General features: G+C 47.9%; 1 protein-coding gene across 1 annotated transcript in view; it reads left to right on the plus strand.

Moving 5' to 3' along the window:
- Positions 1-1340: 1340 nt before the first annotated feature.
- The window catches only part of sv2 (synaptic vesicle glycoprotein 2), a 78931-nt gene continuing 61259 nt past the window's right edge, over positions 1341-19012 (plus strand). Inside the window, exons 1-3 of the mRNA XM_070863962.1 lie at positions 1341-1449; positions 3365-3526; positions 11693-11855. Coding sequence (XP_070720063.1) covers positions 1341-1449; positions 3365-3526; positions 11693-11855 — 434 coding nt within the window. The remainder of the gene's footprint in view (positions 1450-3364; positions 3527-11692; positions 11856-19012) is intronic.

Here is a 19012-nt window from a genome sequence, read left to right on the forward strand (position 1 = left end):
CCACATAAGAAATTATGGCAAAGTGGTAGGTTTTAAGGAGCATCCTGAAGGAGGAAAAAGAGGCCGAGAGGTTTAGGGAGGGAGTTCCAGAGCTTGGGGCCCTGGCAGCTGAAGGCACGGCCATCAATAGTTGAGCAGTTATAATCAGGGATGCTGAAGAAGGCAGAATTTGAGGGGCGCAGACATCTCGGGGGGGGGGGGGGGGGGGGGGGGTTGTGGGGCTGGAGGAGAGTACAGAGATAGGGAGGGGCGAGGCCATGGAAGGATTTGTAAACAAGGGTGAGAATTTTGAAATTGAGGCGTTGCTTAACCGAGCGCCAATGTAGGTCAGCAAGCACAGGGGTGATGGGTGAGCGGGACTTGGTGCAAGTTAGGACACAGGCTGCCGAGTTTTGGATGACCTCAAACTTTTGTAGGGTAGAATGTGGGAGGCTGGCCAGTAGTGCATTGGAGATCTCTCATTCTTCCCTGACATCTTCTACCTGCCTATGCCGTGGCTCAGTGGGTAGCACTCTCGCCTCCGAGTCAGAATGTTGTGGGTCCAAGTCCCGTTCCAGAGACCTGAGCACAAAAATCCCAGGCTGACACTCCAGTGCAGTACTGAGGGAGTGCTTCACTGTCGGCGCTGTCTTTCAGAGAAACATAGAAAGTAGGTGCAGGAGTAGGCCATTCGGCTCTTCGAGCCTGCACCACCATTCAATATGATCATGGCTGATCATGCAACTTCTTTCTCTCCACACCCCTTGATCCCTTTAGCTGTAAGGGCCACATCTAACTCCCTTTTGAATATATCTAACAAATTGGCCTCAACAACTTTCTGTGGTAGAGAATTCCACAGGTTCACAATTCTCTGAATGAAGAAGTTTCTCCTCATCTCAATCCTAAATGGCTTACCCCTTAGACTGTGATCCCTGGTTCTGGACTTCCCCAACATCGGGAACATTCTTCCTGCATCTAACCTGTTCAATCCCGTCAGAATTTAATATGTTTCTATGAGATCCCCTCTCATTCTTCTAAATTCCAGTGAATATAAGCCTAGTCGATCCAGTCTTTCTTCATATGTCAGTCCTGCCATCCTGGGAATCAGTCTGGTGAACCTTCGGTGCACTCCCTCAATAGCAAGAATGTCCTTCCTCAGATTAGGAGACCAAAACTGCACACAGTACACGAGGTGTGGTCTCACCAAGGCCCTGTACAACTGCAGTAAGACCTCCCTGCTCCCATACTCAAATCCCCTCGCTATGAAGGCCAGCATGCCATTTGCCGTCTTTACTTCCTGCTGTACCTGCATGCCTACCTTCAATGACCTGATGTACCATGACAATCTGTCTGGTAACAGAATGACGACTTCTCTTACAGACAAAATTCTTTTTGAACAGAAGAAAACGGGCCAGTCTGCTGAGAGTGACCAAGTCTCATTTACCTTTGAAGAAGCTGTCGAAGAAACAGGTAGAGATTTGTTTCTGTAATTCATTTGCATTTTGGTGACTGTTTAAAAACCATTATTGGCCCTATTGTAATGTCAGCTGTGGCTCAGTGGGCAGCATTCTCGCCTTTGAGTCAGAAGGTTGTGGGTTCAAGTCCCACTCCAGGGACTTGAGCACAAGATCCAGGCTGACACTTCAGTGCTGCACTGTCGGAGGTGCTGTCTTTCGGATGAGACGTTTAACCGAGGCCCCGTCTGTCCGCTCGGGTGGACGTAAAAGATCCCACGGCGAAGAAGAGCAGGGGAGTTATCCCCGGTGTCCTGGCCAATATTTATCCCTCAATCAACATAACATAAACAGATTATCTGGTCATTATCACATTGCTGTTTGTGGGAGCTGCTGCGTTTCCCACATTACAACAGTGACTGCATTCCAAAACGACTTCATTGGCTGTAAAGCACTTTGAGACATCCAGTGGTCATGAAAGGCGCTATATAAATGCACGTCTTTTTTTTTCCTGTCTTTTGTAATATTTTCTCTCTCTCCCTCACTGTGCGGAAGTGCTTCACAAGTTTAGTGTCGTCTTCAGACTGAGATAGAATACTCTGTGTGTGGGGAAGTTGCGCATACCACTGGTGTATTAGTGCTTCAGCTGTGGTTCAGCGGGCAGCACTCTCACCTCTGAGTCAGAGGGCTGTAGGTTTAGAGCCCCACTACAAAATCTAGGCTGACGCTCCAGTGCACTCCAAACTCCGTTCCCGAGCCACCGATTGCACCCACCTCCCTGGCTACTGTCTCGGGCTGAACCAGACCGTTCCCAACCTTGCCGTGCTATTTGACCATCAGCTGTTCTTCTGACCCCATATCCTCTTCACCACCGCGACCGCCTATATACGCTTCCGTAACATCGCCGATCTGCTGCTGAAACCCTCATCCATGTTCTTGACGCCTTCAGACTTGACCATTCCAACCCTCTCCTGGCCGGCTTCATATCTTCCGCCCACCATAAACTTAAGGTCATCCAAAACTCAGCTGCCCGTGTTCTAACTCTCACCAAGTGCCGTTCCCCCATCACCCCTGTGCTCGCTGACCTACATTGGCTCCCGGTCCGTCAATGCCTCCATTTAAAAAAAATTCATCCTTGTTTTCAAATCTCTTCATGGCCTTGCCCCTCCCTCTCTCTGGAACCTCCAGCCCCACAACCGATGTTCCCTTTAAGCTGCGCAACTGTGCAACGCTCTGGAGGTCCCGCACAGCCGGTGAGTCGGCTTTTAAATTGGCGGGGGGGGGGGGGGGAAACGCGCATGCATGAACTTTAGAATGGGCTGTGCAGCCCATTAATGGGGCCGCACGGCCCAAAACAAATTACAGGGAGCATTGCCTACAATCCTCTGAGATCTCTGCATTCTTCCAGTTTTGGCCTTTTGTCAATTCCCCACTTCCTTCGCCCCACCATTGGCGGCCGTGCCTTCAGCTGCCTGGGCCCCAAGCTCCGGAATTCCCTCCCTAAACCCCTCTGCCTCTTTTTCCTCTTTTTTTAAGATGCTCCGTGAAACAACGGTAACAACTTGTATTTATATACCTCCTTTAACACAGTGAAACGTTCCAATGCGCTTCACAGGGGTATTATGAGATGAAAAATTTGAAGTACCTCTTTGATCAAGCTTTTGGTCCCAATGTTTCCTCCTTTGGCTCTGTACAATAAATGCACTATATAAATGCAAGTTGTTGCTCTAAAGCCCAAGTTCATTGGGAACCTGAAGTATTCCAAAGTAAAACCCTTGGCCACAAATGTCACTGCAGAGCGCACTGCTCTGGGATGCTTCAGTACTCTCGAGATCTGAATTCTGAGCGTTTAACTAACTCTTATTAAGCATTACAGTGATGTTTTTTTTCGATGTGGTTTATTACTGTTCTGTGTCTTGTGTTTTTTTCAGGTTTTGGCACTTTCCATGCGGTGCTCTTGATCATCTGCGGGTGGGCAAATGCCAGCGATGCCATTGAAATCCTGTGTGTGTCATTCCTGCTTCCCACTGCCCGGTGTGATCTACACCTTAGCACATCGGATATGGGTTGGCTCACAGCAAGTATCTTCCTAGGTACACCTTTTTACAACCTCTGATGACTGTTCATTTTGCCAACGGCCGACATCCACTTTGGTCTCCATCCAAATCCGTAGCGGGGACATTAAGGAGTGCTAAATGTGAAGCTGAAAATCAGCAGACTGACGGGGAAATGTACCCTCCCTCCCTCCCCCCGTGCCATTTTTGGCCATCGGACAATAATCCAGGGACTTGAGCTCATAAATCTAGGCTGACACTCCAGTGCAGTGCTGAGGGAGTGCTGAACTGTCGGAGGTGCTGTCTTTCAGATGAGACGTTAAACCGAGGCCCCGTCTGCCCTATCAAGCGGACGTAAAAGATTCCATGGCACTATTTTGAAGAACGGGGGAGTTATAAGAACATAAGAAATTGGAGCAGGAGTAAGCCATACGGCCCCTCGAGCCTGCTCCGCCATTTAATACGATCATGGCTGATCCGATCATGGACTCAGGTCCACTTCCCTGCCAGCTCCCCATAACCCCTTATTCCCTTATTGGTTAAGAAACTGTCTATTTCTGTCTTAAATTTATTCAATGTCCCAGCTTCCATAGCTCTCTGAGGCAGCGAATTCCACAGATTTACAACCCTCTGAGAGAAGACATTTCTCCTCATCTCTGTTTTAAATGTGCGGCCCCTTATTCCAAGATCATGCCCTCTAGTTCTAGTCTCCCCTATCAGTGGAAACATCCTCTCTGCATCCACCTTGTCAAGCCCCCTCATAATCTTATACATTTCGACAAGATCATCTCTCATTCTTCTGAATTCCAATAAGTAGAGACCCAATCCCAGGTATCCTGGCCAATATTTATCCCTTAATCAACATAACAAAAATAGATTATCTGGTCATATACACATTGCTGGTTGTAGGAGCTTGCTGTGCGCAAATTGGCTGCTGCGTTTCCCACATTACAACAGTGCTTTCTGACCCACATTGCCTCCCGCTGAAACAACGCCTCAATTTCAAAATTCTCATCCTTGTTTACAAATCACTTCATGGCCTCATCCCTCCCTATCTCTAATCTTTTTCAGCCTCACAACCCTACAAGATGTCTGCGCTCTTCAAATTCTGCCCTCTTGAACATCCCTCATTACAGCTGCTCAACCATAGGTGGCTGTGCCTTCAGCTGTTTGGGCCCCAAGCTCTGGAACTCCCTCCCTAAACCTCTCCACGCCTCTACTCTTTTCTCCTTTAAGACGCTCCTTCAAACCTACCTCGTTAACCAAGCTATCTGTTGTCAGCAGCTGATAATATATGGATCTTGTCCATGTCCTGGCATTGCATCACTCACACCATAGAAATGGATCTGGCCTTGATAATTCGAGGCAACCATTAATATTAATTTCCAAGGATGTTCAAATCAGTATTTGTATGAGACGCTGTTATAGTCAGCCAATAAGCCGGAAATGAGGAGGAATTTCTTCTCTGAGGGTTGTGAATCTTTGGAGTTCTCTCCCCCAGAGAGCTGTGGAGGCTGGGTCTTTGAATATATTGAAGGTGGCAGTAGACTGATTTTTGAATGAAAAGGGAGTCGGGGGTTATGGGGAGCGGGCAGGGAAGTGAAGTTGAGGCCAGGATCAGATCAGCCATGATCTAATTGAACGGCGGAGCAGGCTCGAGGGGCCCAATGACCTACACATGCTCTTATTTCTTATGTTCTTATCCCTTAATACCTTTGGTTAACAAAAAAATGATCAATCTTGGAATTAAAATTAACAATTGGCCAAGCATCAATTGCCATCTTCAGTAGAGAGTTCCAAAGGCTTGGCTCTAACTTTTAGACTGTGTGCCCTCGTCCTCGACTCCACAACCAGAGGAAATAGGGTGGATACATAGAAACTATTGGTTTCCTCTGAAAACTTCGATCAAATCACCCCTTAACCTTGTAAATTCCAGGTGATGCAACCCTGTAATCACCCCTCGTAAGTTAATCCTTGGAGTCCTGATATCATTCTTTGCTATCTTTTCTAACTCTCTGCTACCTATTTCCTATCCTCCCATGCTTCTTTAGAATTTAAAAAGCTTGATATTTTTGTTTCCCAGCTCCCATTTTTTTTTAGGTGGGACTTATTGTTTTGTAGAAACTCCTATAATCCTGGTTCTTGGAAGGGAGTGATTAGAGAGCAGTGCACCTGTTGTCTGCGCTTTACCCCCGCCTGAGTTTTGCTTCTATTGGGGGTGTATACTGGGCAGCGTAGTGGTCCCGACCTGCGAGAGACCATCAGCTGCAGGTCGGAGCCATAAAAGGAGCGGGGAGCAGCGTGAAGGCATACCACTTCAAGGTACAGCGCGAGCTGGTGCAGGAGGGCGACAGCAGCAAAGAGTGACACCATCAAGGTCCAGGTCGGTGATTGGAGCGTGGGCAGGTACAGCAGGAGCGGCGAGATCAGGGCGAAGGAGCAACGAGACAATGTACAGGGATGTAATCGGGGCCCAGGAGAGGCGTGAGTTTGGGGCCAGAAGAGGCGAGGGCCCAGGGGCAGCACGGGCCAGCCCACACTGAGGCTGGTCTCTAGTTGTCTTGGGTGATCCTTGCCACTGGACCGAGACCTAGCTCCGTCAAGCCCGTGTGGTGGCTGGTGTGCAACGGCCACCCCGCGTTAAAAAAAATCCACGCACAGGCATCTTCCACCTTTCAAGATGTAGTTCGGGACCTGGAATATTAGGCCCTTCATTGAAACACCTGTGAACTCATCCCTTTTTGGCGTGGCAGCAAGTCATCCTTCGAAGAGGAGCGGTGGAGTTCTCCTCTGTGTCCTGACCAATATTTATCCCTCAACCAACTTGATTTAAAAAAAAATAGATCACCTGGTCATTATCTCATTGCTGTTTGTAGGACCTTGTTGCACGCAAAATGTTTCCCTACATTGCAACAGTGACTACATTTCAAAAGTGCTTAATTGGCTGTAAAGTGCTGTTGTGGTGAAAGGTGCTGTATAAAATCTGTCTGTCTTTAAATGTTAATTGGGACAGAGTGCAGGAGAAACTTATTCTGCGCTGAGGGTTATGAGGCGGTGGAATGCATTGCCCGAGTTGATTGATTGAAGCAGAAAGCTTGTCAATGTTTAAGGATAGGTCAGGTAGATGGTTGAGGAAAGGGAATTGATGGGATATAGGAACGGCACGCGGGATTCGGATTGCTAATCCGGAGGATGAATACCGACACGGATTGGTCGGGCCAAATGGCCTAGCTGGCTGGCCTCGCACATTCTACCCGACATAAACTACAGGTGATCCAAAACTCGGCTGCCCGTGTCCTAACTCGCACCAAGTTCCGTTTACCCATCACCTCTGTGCTCGCTGACCTACATTGGCTCCCGGTTAAGCAACGCCTCAATTTCAAAATTCTCAGCCTTGTTTTCAAATCCCTCCGTGGCCTCATCCCTCACTATCTCTGTAATCTTCCCACGACGAATATCTGTCCCACCTGTGACAGGGTCTGTGGCTCTCGTATTGGACTGTTCAGCCACCAAAGGACTCACTTTAGGAGTGGAAGCATGTCTTCCTCGATTCCTAGGGACTGCCTAAGATGATAAATCTCCTCCAGCCCCACAACCCTCCCGAGATGTCTGCGCTCCTCTAATTCTGCCCTCTTCAGCATCCCTGATTATAATCGCACAACCATTGGTGACCGTGCCTTCTATTGCCTAGGGCCCAAGCTCTCGAACTCCCTGCCTAAACCTCTACGCCTCACTACTTCTCTTTCCTCCTTCAAGATGCTCCTTATAAACATACCTTTTTGACCAAGCTTTTGGTCACCTGCCCTAATTTCTACTTATGCGGCTCGGTGTCAAATTTTTACGCATAGCACTCCTGTTAAGCGCCTTGGATCATTTCACTATGTTAAAGGCGCTATATAAATACAAGTTGTTGTTGTTTCTGTCAAGTAATTCTATGCAGTTGCATGTCCAAGATAGAAAAATTGGGGAAGCAACACATCCTCAGAAAAACAGTGAGACGTGATTATTGTGTTCCTAACACAGATGAGACTGCACACAGGGAGGTTAAAGTAACAGTGACCTTAGTCTTTATTAAAACACTCCAGAGTGAGGAACAGGCCTTGGGGGCCGGTTTATATACAGTGCTCCCAAGGGATGCTGGGATCCCTTGGGACTTCAGGGGATGCGCTCCCTGGTGGTGGAGGAACATGGGAGTGTATGCTTTACAGATACACAACATCACTCCCCCCTCCTCCCCCCCCCCCCCACCCACCAAAGTCAAAGTGAAAACTATTTACAAGGTGAGGCGGTCGGGAGCCTTTCTTTCCCTGGTGGACCGCCTTGGTACAAATGTCTGTTCTGGTGTGTTGGCTGTGCCCTCGCTGGGCTGGCGTGTTGTTGGCCCTGCAGGGCTGCTGTGTGAGCCTGGCCTTGCTGGCTGTTGGGCGTGATGGATTCGATTTCCTGGTCCGGTGTGGTGTCGCTGATCCTTTGGGTGTGTGCTGTGGGCTCGAAAAAGGTGGTGTCTGCTGTGGGTTGTTCAGGGCAGTCTGTGAACCGCAGCCTCGTTTTGTCCAGGTGCTTTCTGCAAATTTGTCTATTTGTCTAGTTTGACTACAAACACCCTACTCCCTTCTTTAGCTATCACCGTGCCCGTGATCCACTTGTGACCATGTCCATAGTTTAGCACATACACAGGGTCATTCAGATCAATTTCCCGTGACAAAATGTAAACGATGGTCGCACCACTGTGTTGCTGCTGCCTGCTCTCTACCTGATCATGCAGGTTGGGGTGAACCAGCGAGAGTCTGGTTTTCATGAGTAGCTCAGCCGGGGGCACCCCTGTGAGCGAGTGGGGCCTCGTGTGGTAGCTGAGCAGTACTCGGGACATGCGGGTTTGGAGTGAGCCTCCTGTGACTCGTTTAAGGCTCTGCTTGATTGTTTGTACTGCCCACTCTGCCTGCCCATTGGAGGGTGGTTTAAACGGGGCCGAGGTGACATGTTTGATCCCATTGTGGGTCATGAATTCTTTAAATTCGGCACTGGTGAAACATGGCCCGTTGTCACTGACCAGTATGTCAGGCAGGCCGTGGGTGGCAGACATGGCCCTCAGGCTTTCAATGGTGGCGGTGGCGGTGCTTCCCGACATTATTTCACATTCAATCCATTTTGAAAAAGCATCCACCACGACCAGGAACATTTTACCGAGAAACGGGCCCGCATAGTCGACATGGATCCTCGACCATGATCTGGAGGGCCAGGACCACAAACTTAGTGGTGCCTCTCTGGGCGCGTTGCTCAACTGAGCACAAGCTGCATTGCCGTACACAGGACTTGAAGTCAGAGTCGATACCGGGCCACCACACGTGGGATCTGGCTATCGCTTTCATCATTACTATACCCGGGTGTGTGGTGTGGCGATCTGAGATGAACAAATGCCCATTGCAAGCACTTGTGTGCTGAGAGATTTGTTTGGTGTTATCACTGGTGGACATAAACGCCTGTGCTATCGCAATGGCCTTACTGAGGTTCGGTGTCTCTATAGTCAAAAGTTTTCGTAGGATGGTCTATTGGCCAATGCCCAGTACAAAAAAGTCTGAGCATTTGCTCCAGGTAGCCATCAAACTCTCATTGTCCTGCAAGTCGCCTTAGCTCGGCGACGTAGCTCACCACTTCCTGACCTTCAGATCGGTGTAGAACCGATACCTCGCCATCAGCACGCTCTCCCTCGGGTTAAGATGCTCCCGAATCAATGTACACAGCTCCTCATACGACTTATCTGTGGGTTTCACTGGAGCCAGAAGATTCTTCATGAGGCTGTAGGTCGGTGCCCCGCAGACCGTGAGGAGGACCGCTCTCCTTTTTGCAGTGCTTCCTTCTCAGTCCAGCTCGTTGGCTACAAAGTACTGGTCTAGCCGTTCGACATAGGCTTCCCAGTCCTCACCCTCCGAGAACTTCTCCAGGATGCCCACAGTTTGCTGCATCTTTGCGTTGGATTTGTATACTCGTTGCCAGTTATTGTGTTCCTAACACAGATGAGACTGCACACAGGGAGGTTAAAGTAACAGTGACCTCAGTCTTTATTAAGACACTCCAGAGTGAGGAACAGGCCTTGGGGGTCGGCTTATATACAGTGCTCCCAAGAGATGCTGGGATCCCTTGGGACTTCAGGTAATGCGCTCCCTGGTGGCGGAACATGGGAGTGCATGCTTTACAGATACATAACAGTGATGTCGAAAAATATATCACCACAGAGAAAATGGCAGAAACTGAAAATGACAACTGCCACTGAAAACAATTCTTATTTCGATCTATTTTTTGTGGAACTTGTATCACTAAACAGTCTTCAAACAAGTTTTTGCACATTTTTAAAGTGGCTCTTTTCAGAGGCTCATTAGGTTTTAGATACCTTCATTAATGAGTTCCCTTGAGCTGTGCTGAGCAGGGCTAAACAATGTATTGGCCCTTGGGATCCACTAACCATTATGACAAAGCTATCTGTGCCCTCTGAGGTGAAAAATTACAGCTCGTGACTCATTTAATCTCCAAGTCAAGCAACAGGAAATTTCAGTGTAAAGACAGACGGATTAGGGGGAAAAATATACTTGATTGGAGTGTTCTACTATGTGGCTTTAGAGATCGGCAAACTATTCACTTAGCTAAACCATGGTACCCCTGCTGTCACCCTGGTTGGGATTGGTACATATCAACTGAACCATTGGGGAGCAATTGGAGAGGCAGTAATAGTTCCCGGAGACACTCCTGGCATGGCGTTAGTGGTATGACTGGGTTCAGCAGCACAGTAATTGTCAGTTTGAGTTGTAAGCACCCATCTTATCACACTGCTTTTAAAGAAAGAAAGATCTAGATTTATATAGTGACTTTCACGATCACCGGACGTCTCAAAGCGCTTTACAGCCAATGAAGTACTTTTGGAGTGTAGTCACTGTTGCAATAGAGGAAACGCAGCTGCCAATTTGCGTACAAGCAAACTCCCACAATCAGCAATGTGACAATGACGAGATAATCTGTTTTTTTTGTTATGATGATTGAGGGATAAATATTAGCCAGGTCACCGGGGATAACTCCCCTGCTCTTCTTCGAAATAGTACCATGGGATCTTTTACATCCACCTGAGCAGCAGACGGCGCTCCCTCAGCACTGCACTGGAGTGTCAGCCTAGATTTATGTGCTCAAGTCCCTGGAGTGGGACTTGAACCCACAGCCTTCTGACTCAGGCGAGAGAACTACCTACTGAGCCACGGCTGACACTGTTATAACCAGTGCTGTTTCTGGCTCTTTACATTTCTAAGTCTTGTCTTCCTGTGTATCTTTAAGTTAACCCTGGGGTAATTTGAATGGCCATCCTGGTCTGTTGGGACAAATTGGGTGCCGGCATCGACTTAATGAGTTCTGTCAGTTAATGAGTTGATATCAGAATGGGCCATGGGTTCAAGCCCCACTCCCAAGACCGAAGCACGTAATCCACATTGGCACCTCAGCGCAGTACTGACGGGAAGGTGGACTGTCGGAGGTGCCGTCTTTCAGATGAGACATTAAACCCGAGGCCCCGTCAAACTAGTGGATGTCAGGTCTCGTGGCACAATCTGGAAAAGCTCAGCGTTCTCACGGCCTCCAGTCCAACATTCCATCTTCAACCAATACCAGAACAAAATACTGGAGCCAATGAATGGGTCATTCATCTCATTGACTGTTTGTGGAATCTTGCTGCGCGCCAATTGGCTTTCGCCTTGCACTTCAAGCGCAATTCATTGGATGTCATCATCATAGGCAGTCCCTCGGAATCGAGGAAGACTTGCATCCACTCTTAAAATGAGTTCTTAGGTGGCTATACAGTCCAATACGAGGACCACAGTCCCCGTCACAGGTGGGACAGACAGTCATTGAGGGAAGGGGTGGGTGGGACTGGTTTGCATCATGCTCTTTCCGCTGCCTGCACTTGATTTCTGCATGCTCCTGACGTTGAGACTCGAGGTGCTCAGCGCCCTCCCGGATGCACTTCCTCCACTTAGGGCGGTCTTTGGTCAGTTACTCCCAGGTGTCAGTGGGGATGTTGCACTTTATCAGGGAGGCTTTGAGGGTGTTCTTGAAACGTTTCCTCTGCCCACCTTCTGCTCATTGGCCATGAAGGAGTTAAGCTATAAGTCCCTGAGCAACATGTTGGATCCAAACTTGCATTAACAGTGTTTCTCCCCATTTGTGCAGGTATGATGATCGGGGGGTTAGTGTGGGGGGTTCTCGCAGACCTGAGGGGCCGTCAGAGAATCCTTGTCGTCTCATTGACGGTGAATGGCATCTTTGGAGCTGTGTCTGCCCTGGCTTCTAATTATTGGCAGTTTCTACTTCTACGATTCATTAGTGGAATTGGGTGAGTATCAGGCACTTTTCTTCTCCCCCGCCCCCCTCCCTCCCTGCCCCCACCTCAGGACCCCTGTACCATCTGTGGCTAAGTAGAGATCCCAAGGTACCTATTGCCGTGTGATGGAATATATAGCTTTGCTCCCCACAGGTGTCAACTGTGGCTCAGTGGGCAGCATCCTCGCCTCGGAGTCAGAAGGTTGTGGGTTCAAGTTCCACTCCAGAGACTTGAGCACATAAATCTAGGCTGATAACTCCCAGTGCAGTATTGCAGGAGTGCTGCACTGTTGTTCGTACCGTCTTTTGGATGAGACATTAAACCGAGGCCCCGTCTGCGCGCTCAGGTGGGCGTAAAAGATCCCGCGGCACTATTTCGAAGAGAGAGTAGGGAAGTTATTCCCGGTGTCCTGGCCAATATTTACCCCTCAACCTAAAGACAGATCATCTGGTCATTATCACATTGCTATTTGTGGGAGCTTGCTGTGCGCAAATTGGCTGCCGCGTTTCCTACATTACAACAGTGACTACACTTTGTAAAAAGTACTTAATTGGCTGTAAAGCACTTTGGGGCGTCCAGAGGCCGTGAAAGGCGCAATTGAAATGCAAATATTTTCTTCTTTCTCCCACCACAGTCCCACACACCCAGCTGAGCTTGAGAAGGCAGTGGGGGTGGACAGTTAGCCTGCTCTCAGGCCTGTGCTATTCCCAGTTGACCTCCCAAGTGGGGCGCAACTGAGTGGTGAGTTCCCATTCAGGTTTCCCTGCCCACTGTTGGGAGGTGTCTGATCTGCGCTTGGCACAGAGTGGACCTGCCACCGCAGGTGAGAGAAAATCTTTCCCACCGTGACGTACATATGAGGATAAATAATTGCAAAGGAAATAAATTGCAGGGCTATGGGGAAAGAGCAGGGGAGTGGAACTAATGGATAGCTCTTTTAGAGAGGCACAGGCACAATGACCTCCTTCTGTGCTGTAAGATTCAATGATTATTCATTCTTGGGCTTTAGGATACAATGTGAACCCTCCAGGGCAAGCTTTGTTTGTATTCGCTCTAACCCACCTGTTCTCGAGGCTACTCCCTGCCTTTTACATTGTCTGCAGTTTCCCTAACTAACTGAGGCCTCCAGGACTGTTCCTGGCTGGCCTCCCACATTCCACCCTACGTAAACTAGAGGTGGTCCAAAACTCGGCTGCCTGTGTCCTAACTCACACCCAGTCCCGCTCACCCATCACCCCTGTGCTCGCTGACCTACATTGGCTACTGGTTAAGCAACGCCTCGATTTCAAAATTCTCATCCTTGTTTTCAAATCCCTCCATGGCCTCACCCCTCCCTATCTCTGTAATCTCCTCCAGCCCCACAACCCCCTCCCCTCCACCCCCACCGAGATGACTGCGCTCCTATAATTCTGTCTTTTAAGCATCACTGAATATAATCGCTCTACCATTGGTGCCCGTGCCATATATTTAAGGCGGAGATAGACAGATTTTTGAGCGATAAGGGAATAAAGGGTTATGGGGAGCGGGCAGGAAAGTGGGAACTGAGTCCGTGATATTAAATGGCGGAGCAGGCTTGAGGGACCAAATGGCCTACTCCTGCTCCTATTTCTTTTTACTATTATGTGCCTTCTGTTGCCTAGGCCCTAAGCTCTAGAACTCCCTCCCTAAACATCTCCGCCTCTCTATCTCTTGCTTCACTTAAGACACTCCTTAAAATCTACCTCTTTGACCAAGCTTTTGGTCATCTGCCGAAATTTCTTGTCTGGATCGATGTCAAATCTTTGTCTTATAATACGCCTGTGAAGCTCCTTGGGACATTTCACTACGTTAAAGGCGCTATATAAATACAAGTGTTCTTGTTATGAGGCTCTAAATTGGCCAACAGTCGCTTGAGGTGAAAATTCAGATGATTTTGGGGGGAGGGGGGTGTGGAGTATGGAGGAGTACTGGGACATCCTACATGCTTAGGAACGTAAGAATGTAAGGACATAAAAAGGATTCGGGTTCTCAGACTGTCCAAGTCCCTCTTGTCCCTTTGGTGGAATATAGATGACCCAGTTACCTGAGGAATGTAATTTCAAACATGAAGCAATGTAGCGTTGTGAAAGTTGAACTTGCCCGAATCTACAGCAGGTTTTGTTCATCAGCTTTTCTCAGCTTGGAGTCCTTTCACTGTGTACAAACTGCCTCTAGTCAGTCTGCTCTCACCAGCAACGCACCGTGACTGCAGTGTGCACCATCTGTAAGATGCACTGCAGCAACCCGTCAGCACCTCCCAAACTTGCAACATCCGCCACCTAGAAGGACAAGGGCAGCAGACGCATGGGAACATCATCTCCAAGCCACACACCATCAGGACTTGGAAATATATCGATGTTCCATCATTGTCGCTGGGTGAAAATCCTTGAACTCACTCCCTAACAGGTGTATATAAAAATCAGGAAAAAAAACACCAAATATTCCCAATACATTACTGATGCCACAACTACAAAATTGCAAAAATAAAAATAAAACAATCACACTTACCTTGGGTATAGATTAACAACATAAGAAATAAGAGCAGGAGTAGGCCATAGGGCCCCTCGAGCCTGCTCCGCCATTTAATACGATCATGGCTGATCCGATCATGGACTCAGGTCCACTTCCCTGCCCGCTCCCCATAGCCCCTTATTCCCTTATCGGTTAAGAAACTGTCTATCTCTGTCTTAAATTTATTCAATGACCCGGCTTCCACAGCTCTCTGAGGCAGCAAATTTCACAGATTTACAACCCTCAGAGAAGAAATTCCTCCTCATCTCAGTTTTAAAAGAGCGGCCTCTTACTCTAAGATTATGCCCTCTAGTACTAGTCTCCCCTTTCAGTGGAAACATCCTCTCTGCATCCACCTTGTCAAGTCCCCTCATAATCTTATACGTTTCGATAAGATCACCTCTCATTCTTCTGAATTCCAATGAGTAGAGGCCCAATAGGTCAACCCCCTTATCCCCAGAATCAACCTAGTGAACCTTCTCTGAACTGCCTCCAAAGCAAGTATATCCTTTCTTAAATATGGAAACCAAAACTGCACGCAGTATTCCAGGTATGGCCTCACCAATACCTTGTATAACCGTAGCAAGACTTCCTTGCTTTTATACTCCATCCCCTTTGCAATAAAGGCCAAGATTCCATTGGCCTTCCTGATCACTTGCTGTACCTGCATACTAACCTTTTGTGTTTCATGCACAAGTACCCCCAGGTCCCGCTGTACTGCAGCACTTTGCAATTTTTCCACATTTAAATAATAACGTGCTCTTTGATTATTTCTGCCAAAGTGCATGACCTCACACTTTCCAACATTAGACTCCATCCGCCAACTTTTTGCCCACTCACTTAGCCTGTCTATGTCCTTTTGCAGATTTTTTGTGTCCTCCTCACACATTGCTTTTCTTCCCATCTTTCTATCGTCAGCAAACTTGGCTACATTACACTCGGTCCTTTCTGCCAAGTCATTAATATAGATTGTAAATGGTTGGGGTCCCAGCAATAATTCCTGAGGCACCCCACGAGTTACTGGTTGCCAACCAGAGAATTAACCATTTATCCCGACTCTCTGTTTTGTGTTAGTTAGCCAATCCTCTATCCAAGCTAATATATTACCCTGTGAACTTTTATCTTGTGCAGTAACCTTTTATGTGGTACCTTGTCAAATGCCTTCTAGAAGTCCAAATACACCACATCCACTGGTTCCCCTTTATCCACCCTGTTCGTTACATCCTCAAAGAATTCCAGCAAATTTGTCAAACATGACTTCCCCTTCATAAATCCATGCTGACTCTGCCTGACTGAAATTTGCTTTTCCAAATGTCCTGCAACTGCTTCTTTTCCCAACCACAGATGTTAGGCTAACTGGTCTATAGTTTCCTGCTTTTTGTCTGCCTCCTTTTTTAAATAGGGGCGTTACATTTGCAGTTTTACAATCTGCTGGGACCTCCCCAGAATCCAGGGAATTTTGGTAAATTACAACCAATGCATCCACAATCCCTGCCGCTACTTCTCTTAAGACCCTAGGATGCAAGCCATCAGGTCCAGGGAATTTATCTGCCTTTAGTCGCATTATCTTACTGAGTACCACCTCCTTAATGATTGCGATTATGTTAAGTTCCACCCCCCCCCCCCCCCCCCCCGACATAGCCCCTTGACTATCCACTGTTGGGATATTGTTAGTGTCCTCTACCGTAAAGACTGATACAAAATATTTGTTCAGAGTGTCTGCCATCTCCATGTTCCCCATTACTAATTCCCCGGTCTCGTCCTCTTAAGGGACCAACTTTTACTTTAGCCACTCTTTTCCTTTTTATATACCTATAGAAACTCTTGCTATCTGTTTTTATATTTCCTGCTAGTTTACATTCCTTTCCACACTGCGGCTGCAACAGCTCGGAACGCCAGCTTTCACCGGCAGTCCCACTGGGGCGACAAGGGTCGGGCGTGAATCAAATTTCGAGCTGGTGTTGCAACGGGGAGCGTTGCACAGCTGCTTGACTGCTCGCCTCTCCCGGGCGGTACTGCTCCGTGTCCCCGGAAACCCGGCACCAAATGTCCCGGCTGGAAGCTGGCCGCCCGCCTGGAAATGCTTACCGCCGCCACACCGGGGCGCTAACGGGCGGCAAAAGGCCAATAATCCAGCCCACACAGTTTTACTTCAAATATGCAACTGCACACAGGAGTATGGCTCCATTTTACAGTGTGTGTGTTTCGCAGTAAAACCCTGTCACTTCGTTTTCAATCATAATGTTGTAAAATGCCCCTTCTACCTATTGCACTAAAGACCCAAAGGCGAAACCTTGCAGGCAGACGGAATTGCCATTTTAAGGAGAAGATTGCATATTACAGATCACCAGTACAGATCTAGATAATGAAATTCAACAGCAATTGACCGTGTTTTCCAGCTTTCCCTGAATACAGTCCAGCCAACTTTGTAATGAACTTTGATACAGGACTGCCGTTTGTCGACAAATACGCCAGGATAAGTTATCTTCTTCTGTTTATGTTCTTTCAACTCACTTTCAATGTCCATTTCTGGTCTGTATGATGTACCTGAAAGACATTTATTTCAACAACGCCTTTCACATCCTTGCAGCCAATGAAGAACAGATGCACCAACATCAGTGTCCTCGCCCAGGCTAACATCCCCAGCATTGAAACACTGACCACACTCGATCAGTTTCACTGGGCAGGCCACTTAGTCCGCATGCCAGACGCGAGACTCCCTAAGCAATTGCTCTACGCGGAGCTCCTTCATGGTAGACGAGCCAAAGGTGGACAGCGGAAACGTAACAAGGACACCCTCAAAGCCTCCCTGGTGACACCTGGGAGACCCTGGCCGAAGACAGCCCTAGGTGGAGAAAGTGCATCCGGGAGGGCGTTGAGCTCTTCGAATCTCAACGCTGCGAGCGTGAAGAGGTCAGGCGCAGGCAGCGGAAGGAGCGTGTGGTAAATCAGTGCCACACCCCCCTTCCCCCGATGAATATCTGTCCCACCTGTGAAGGAGTCTGTGGCTCTCGTGTTGGACTGTTCAGCTACCAAAGGACTCACTTTAGGAGTGGCAGCAAGTCTTGCTTGATTCCGAGGGACTGCCTGTGAGGCATAGTCGCTGTTATAATGTAGGAAATGCGGCAGCCATTTTATGCACACTAACAGCAATGGGATAAATGATCAGATAATTTGTTTTTAGTGATGTTGGTTGAGGGATAAGTATTGTTTGGGACACCGGGCATAACTCTCCTGCCCTTATAAGAACATAAGAATTAGGAACAGGAGTAGGCCATCTAGCCCCTCGAACCTGCTCCACCATTCAAAAAGATCATGGCTGATCTGGCCGTGGACTCAGCTCCACTTACCCGCCCGCTCCCCATAACCCTTAATTCCCTTATTGGTTAAAAATCTATCTATCTGTGATTTGAATACATTCAATGAGCTAGCCTCAACTGCTTCCTTGGGCAGAGAATTCCACAGATTCACAACCCTCTGGGAGAAGAAATTCCTTCTCAACTCGGTTTTAAATTGGTTCCGCCGTATTTTGAGGCTGTGCCCCCTAGTTCTAGTCTCCCCGACCAGTGGAAACAACCTCTCTGCCTCTATCTTGTCGATCCCTTTCATTATTTTAAATGTTTCTATAAGATCACCCCTCATCCTTCTGAACTCCAACGAGTAAAGACCCAGTCTACTCAATCTATCATCATGAGGTAACCCTCTCATCTCCGGAATCAGCCTAGTGAATCGTCTCTGTACCCCCTCCAAATCCAGTATATCCTTCCTTAAGTAAGGTGACCAAAACTGCACGTAGTACTCCAGGTGCGGCCTTACCAATACCCTATACAGTTGCAGCAGGACCTCCCTGCTTTTGTACTCCATCCCTCTCGCAATGAAGGCTAACATTCCATTTGCCTTCCTGATTACCTGCTGCACCTGCAAACTAACTTTTTGGGATTCATGTACAAGGACCCCCAGGTCCCTCTGCACCGCAGCATGTTGTAATTTCTCCCCATTCAAATAATATTCCCTTTTACTGTTTTTTTTCCAAGGTGGATGACTTCACACTTTCCGACATTGTATTCCATCTGCCAAACCTTAGCCCATTCGCTTAACCTATCTAAATCTCTTTTGCAGCCTCTCTGTGTCCTCTACACAACCCACTTTCCCACTAATCTTTGTGTCATCTGCAAATTTTGTTACACTACACTCTGTCCCCTCTTCCAGGTCATCTATGTATATTGTAAACAGTTGTGGTCCCAGCACCGATCCCTGTGGCACACCACTAACCAACGATTTCCAACCGGAAAAGGACCCATTTATCCCGACTCTCTGCTTTCTGTTAACCAGCCAATTCTCTATCCATGCTAATACATTTCCTCCGCGTACCTTTATCTTCTGCAGTAACCTTTTGTGTGGCACCTTATCGAATGCCTTTTGGAAATCTAAATACACCACATCCATCGGTACACCTCTATCCACCATGCTCGTTATATCCTCAAAGAATTCCAGTAAATTAGTTAAACATGATTTCCCCTTCATGAATCCATGTTGTGTCTGCTTGATTGCACTATTCCTATCTAGAGGTCCCGCTATTTCTTCCTTAATGATAGCTTCAAGCATTTTCCCCACTACAGATGTTAAACTAACCGGCCTAT

Source organism: Pristiophorus japonicus, chromosome 21, assembly GCF_044704955.1.
Source record: "Pristiophorus japonicus isolate sPriJap1 chromosome 21, sPriJap1.hap1, whole genome shotgun sequence".
In the NCBI taxonomy this organism is placed as follows: domain Eukaryota; kingdom Metazoa; phylum Chordata; class Chondrichthyes; family Pristiophoridae; genus Pristiophorus; species Pristiophorus japonicus.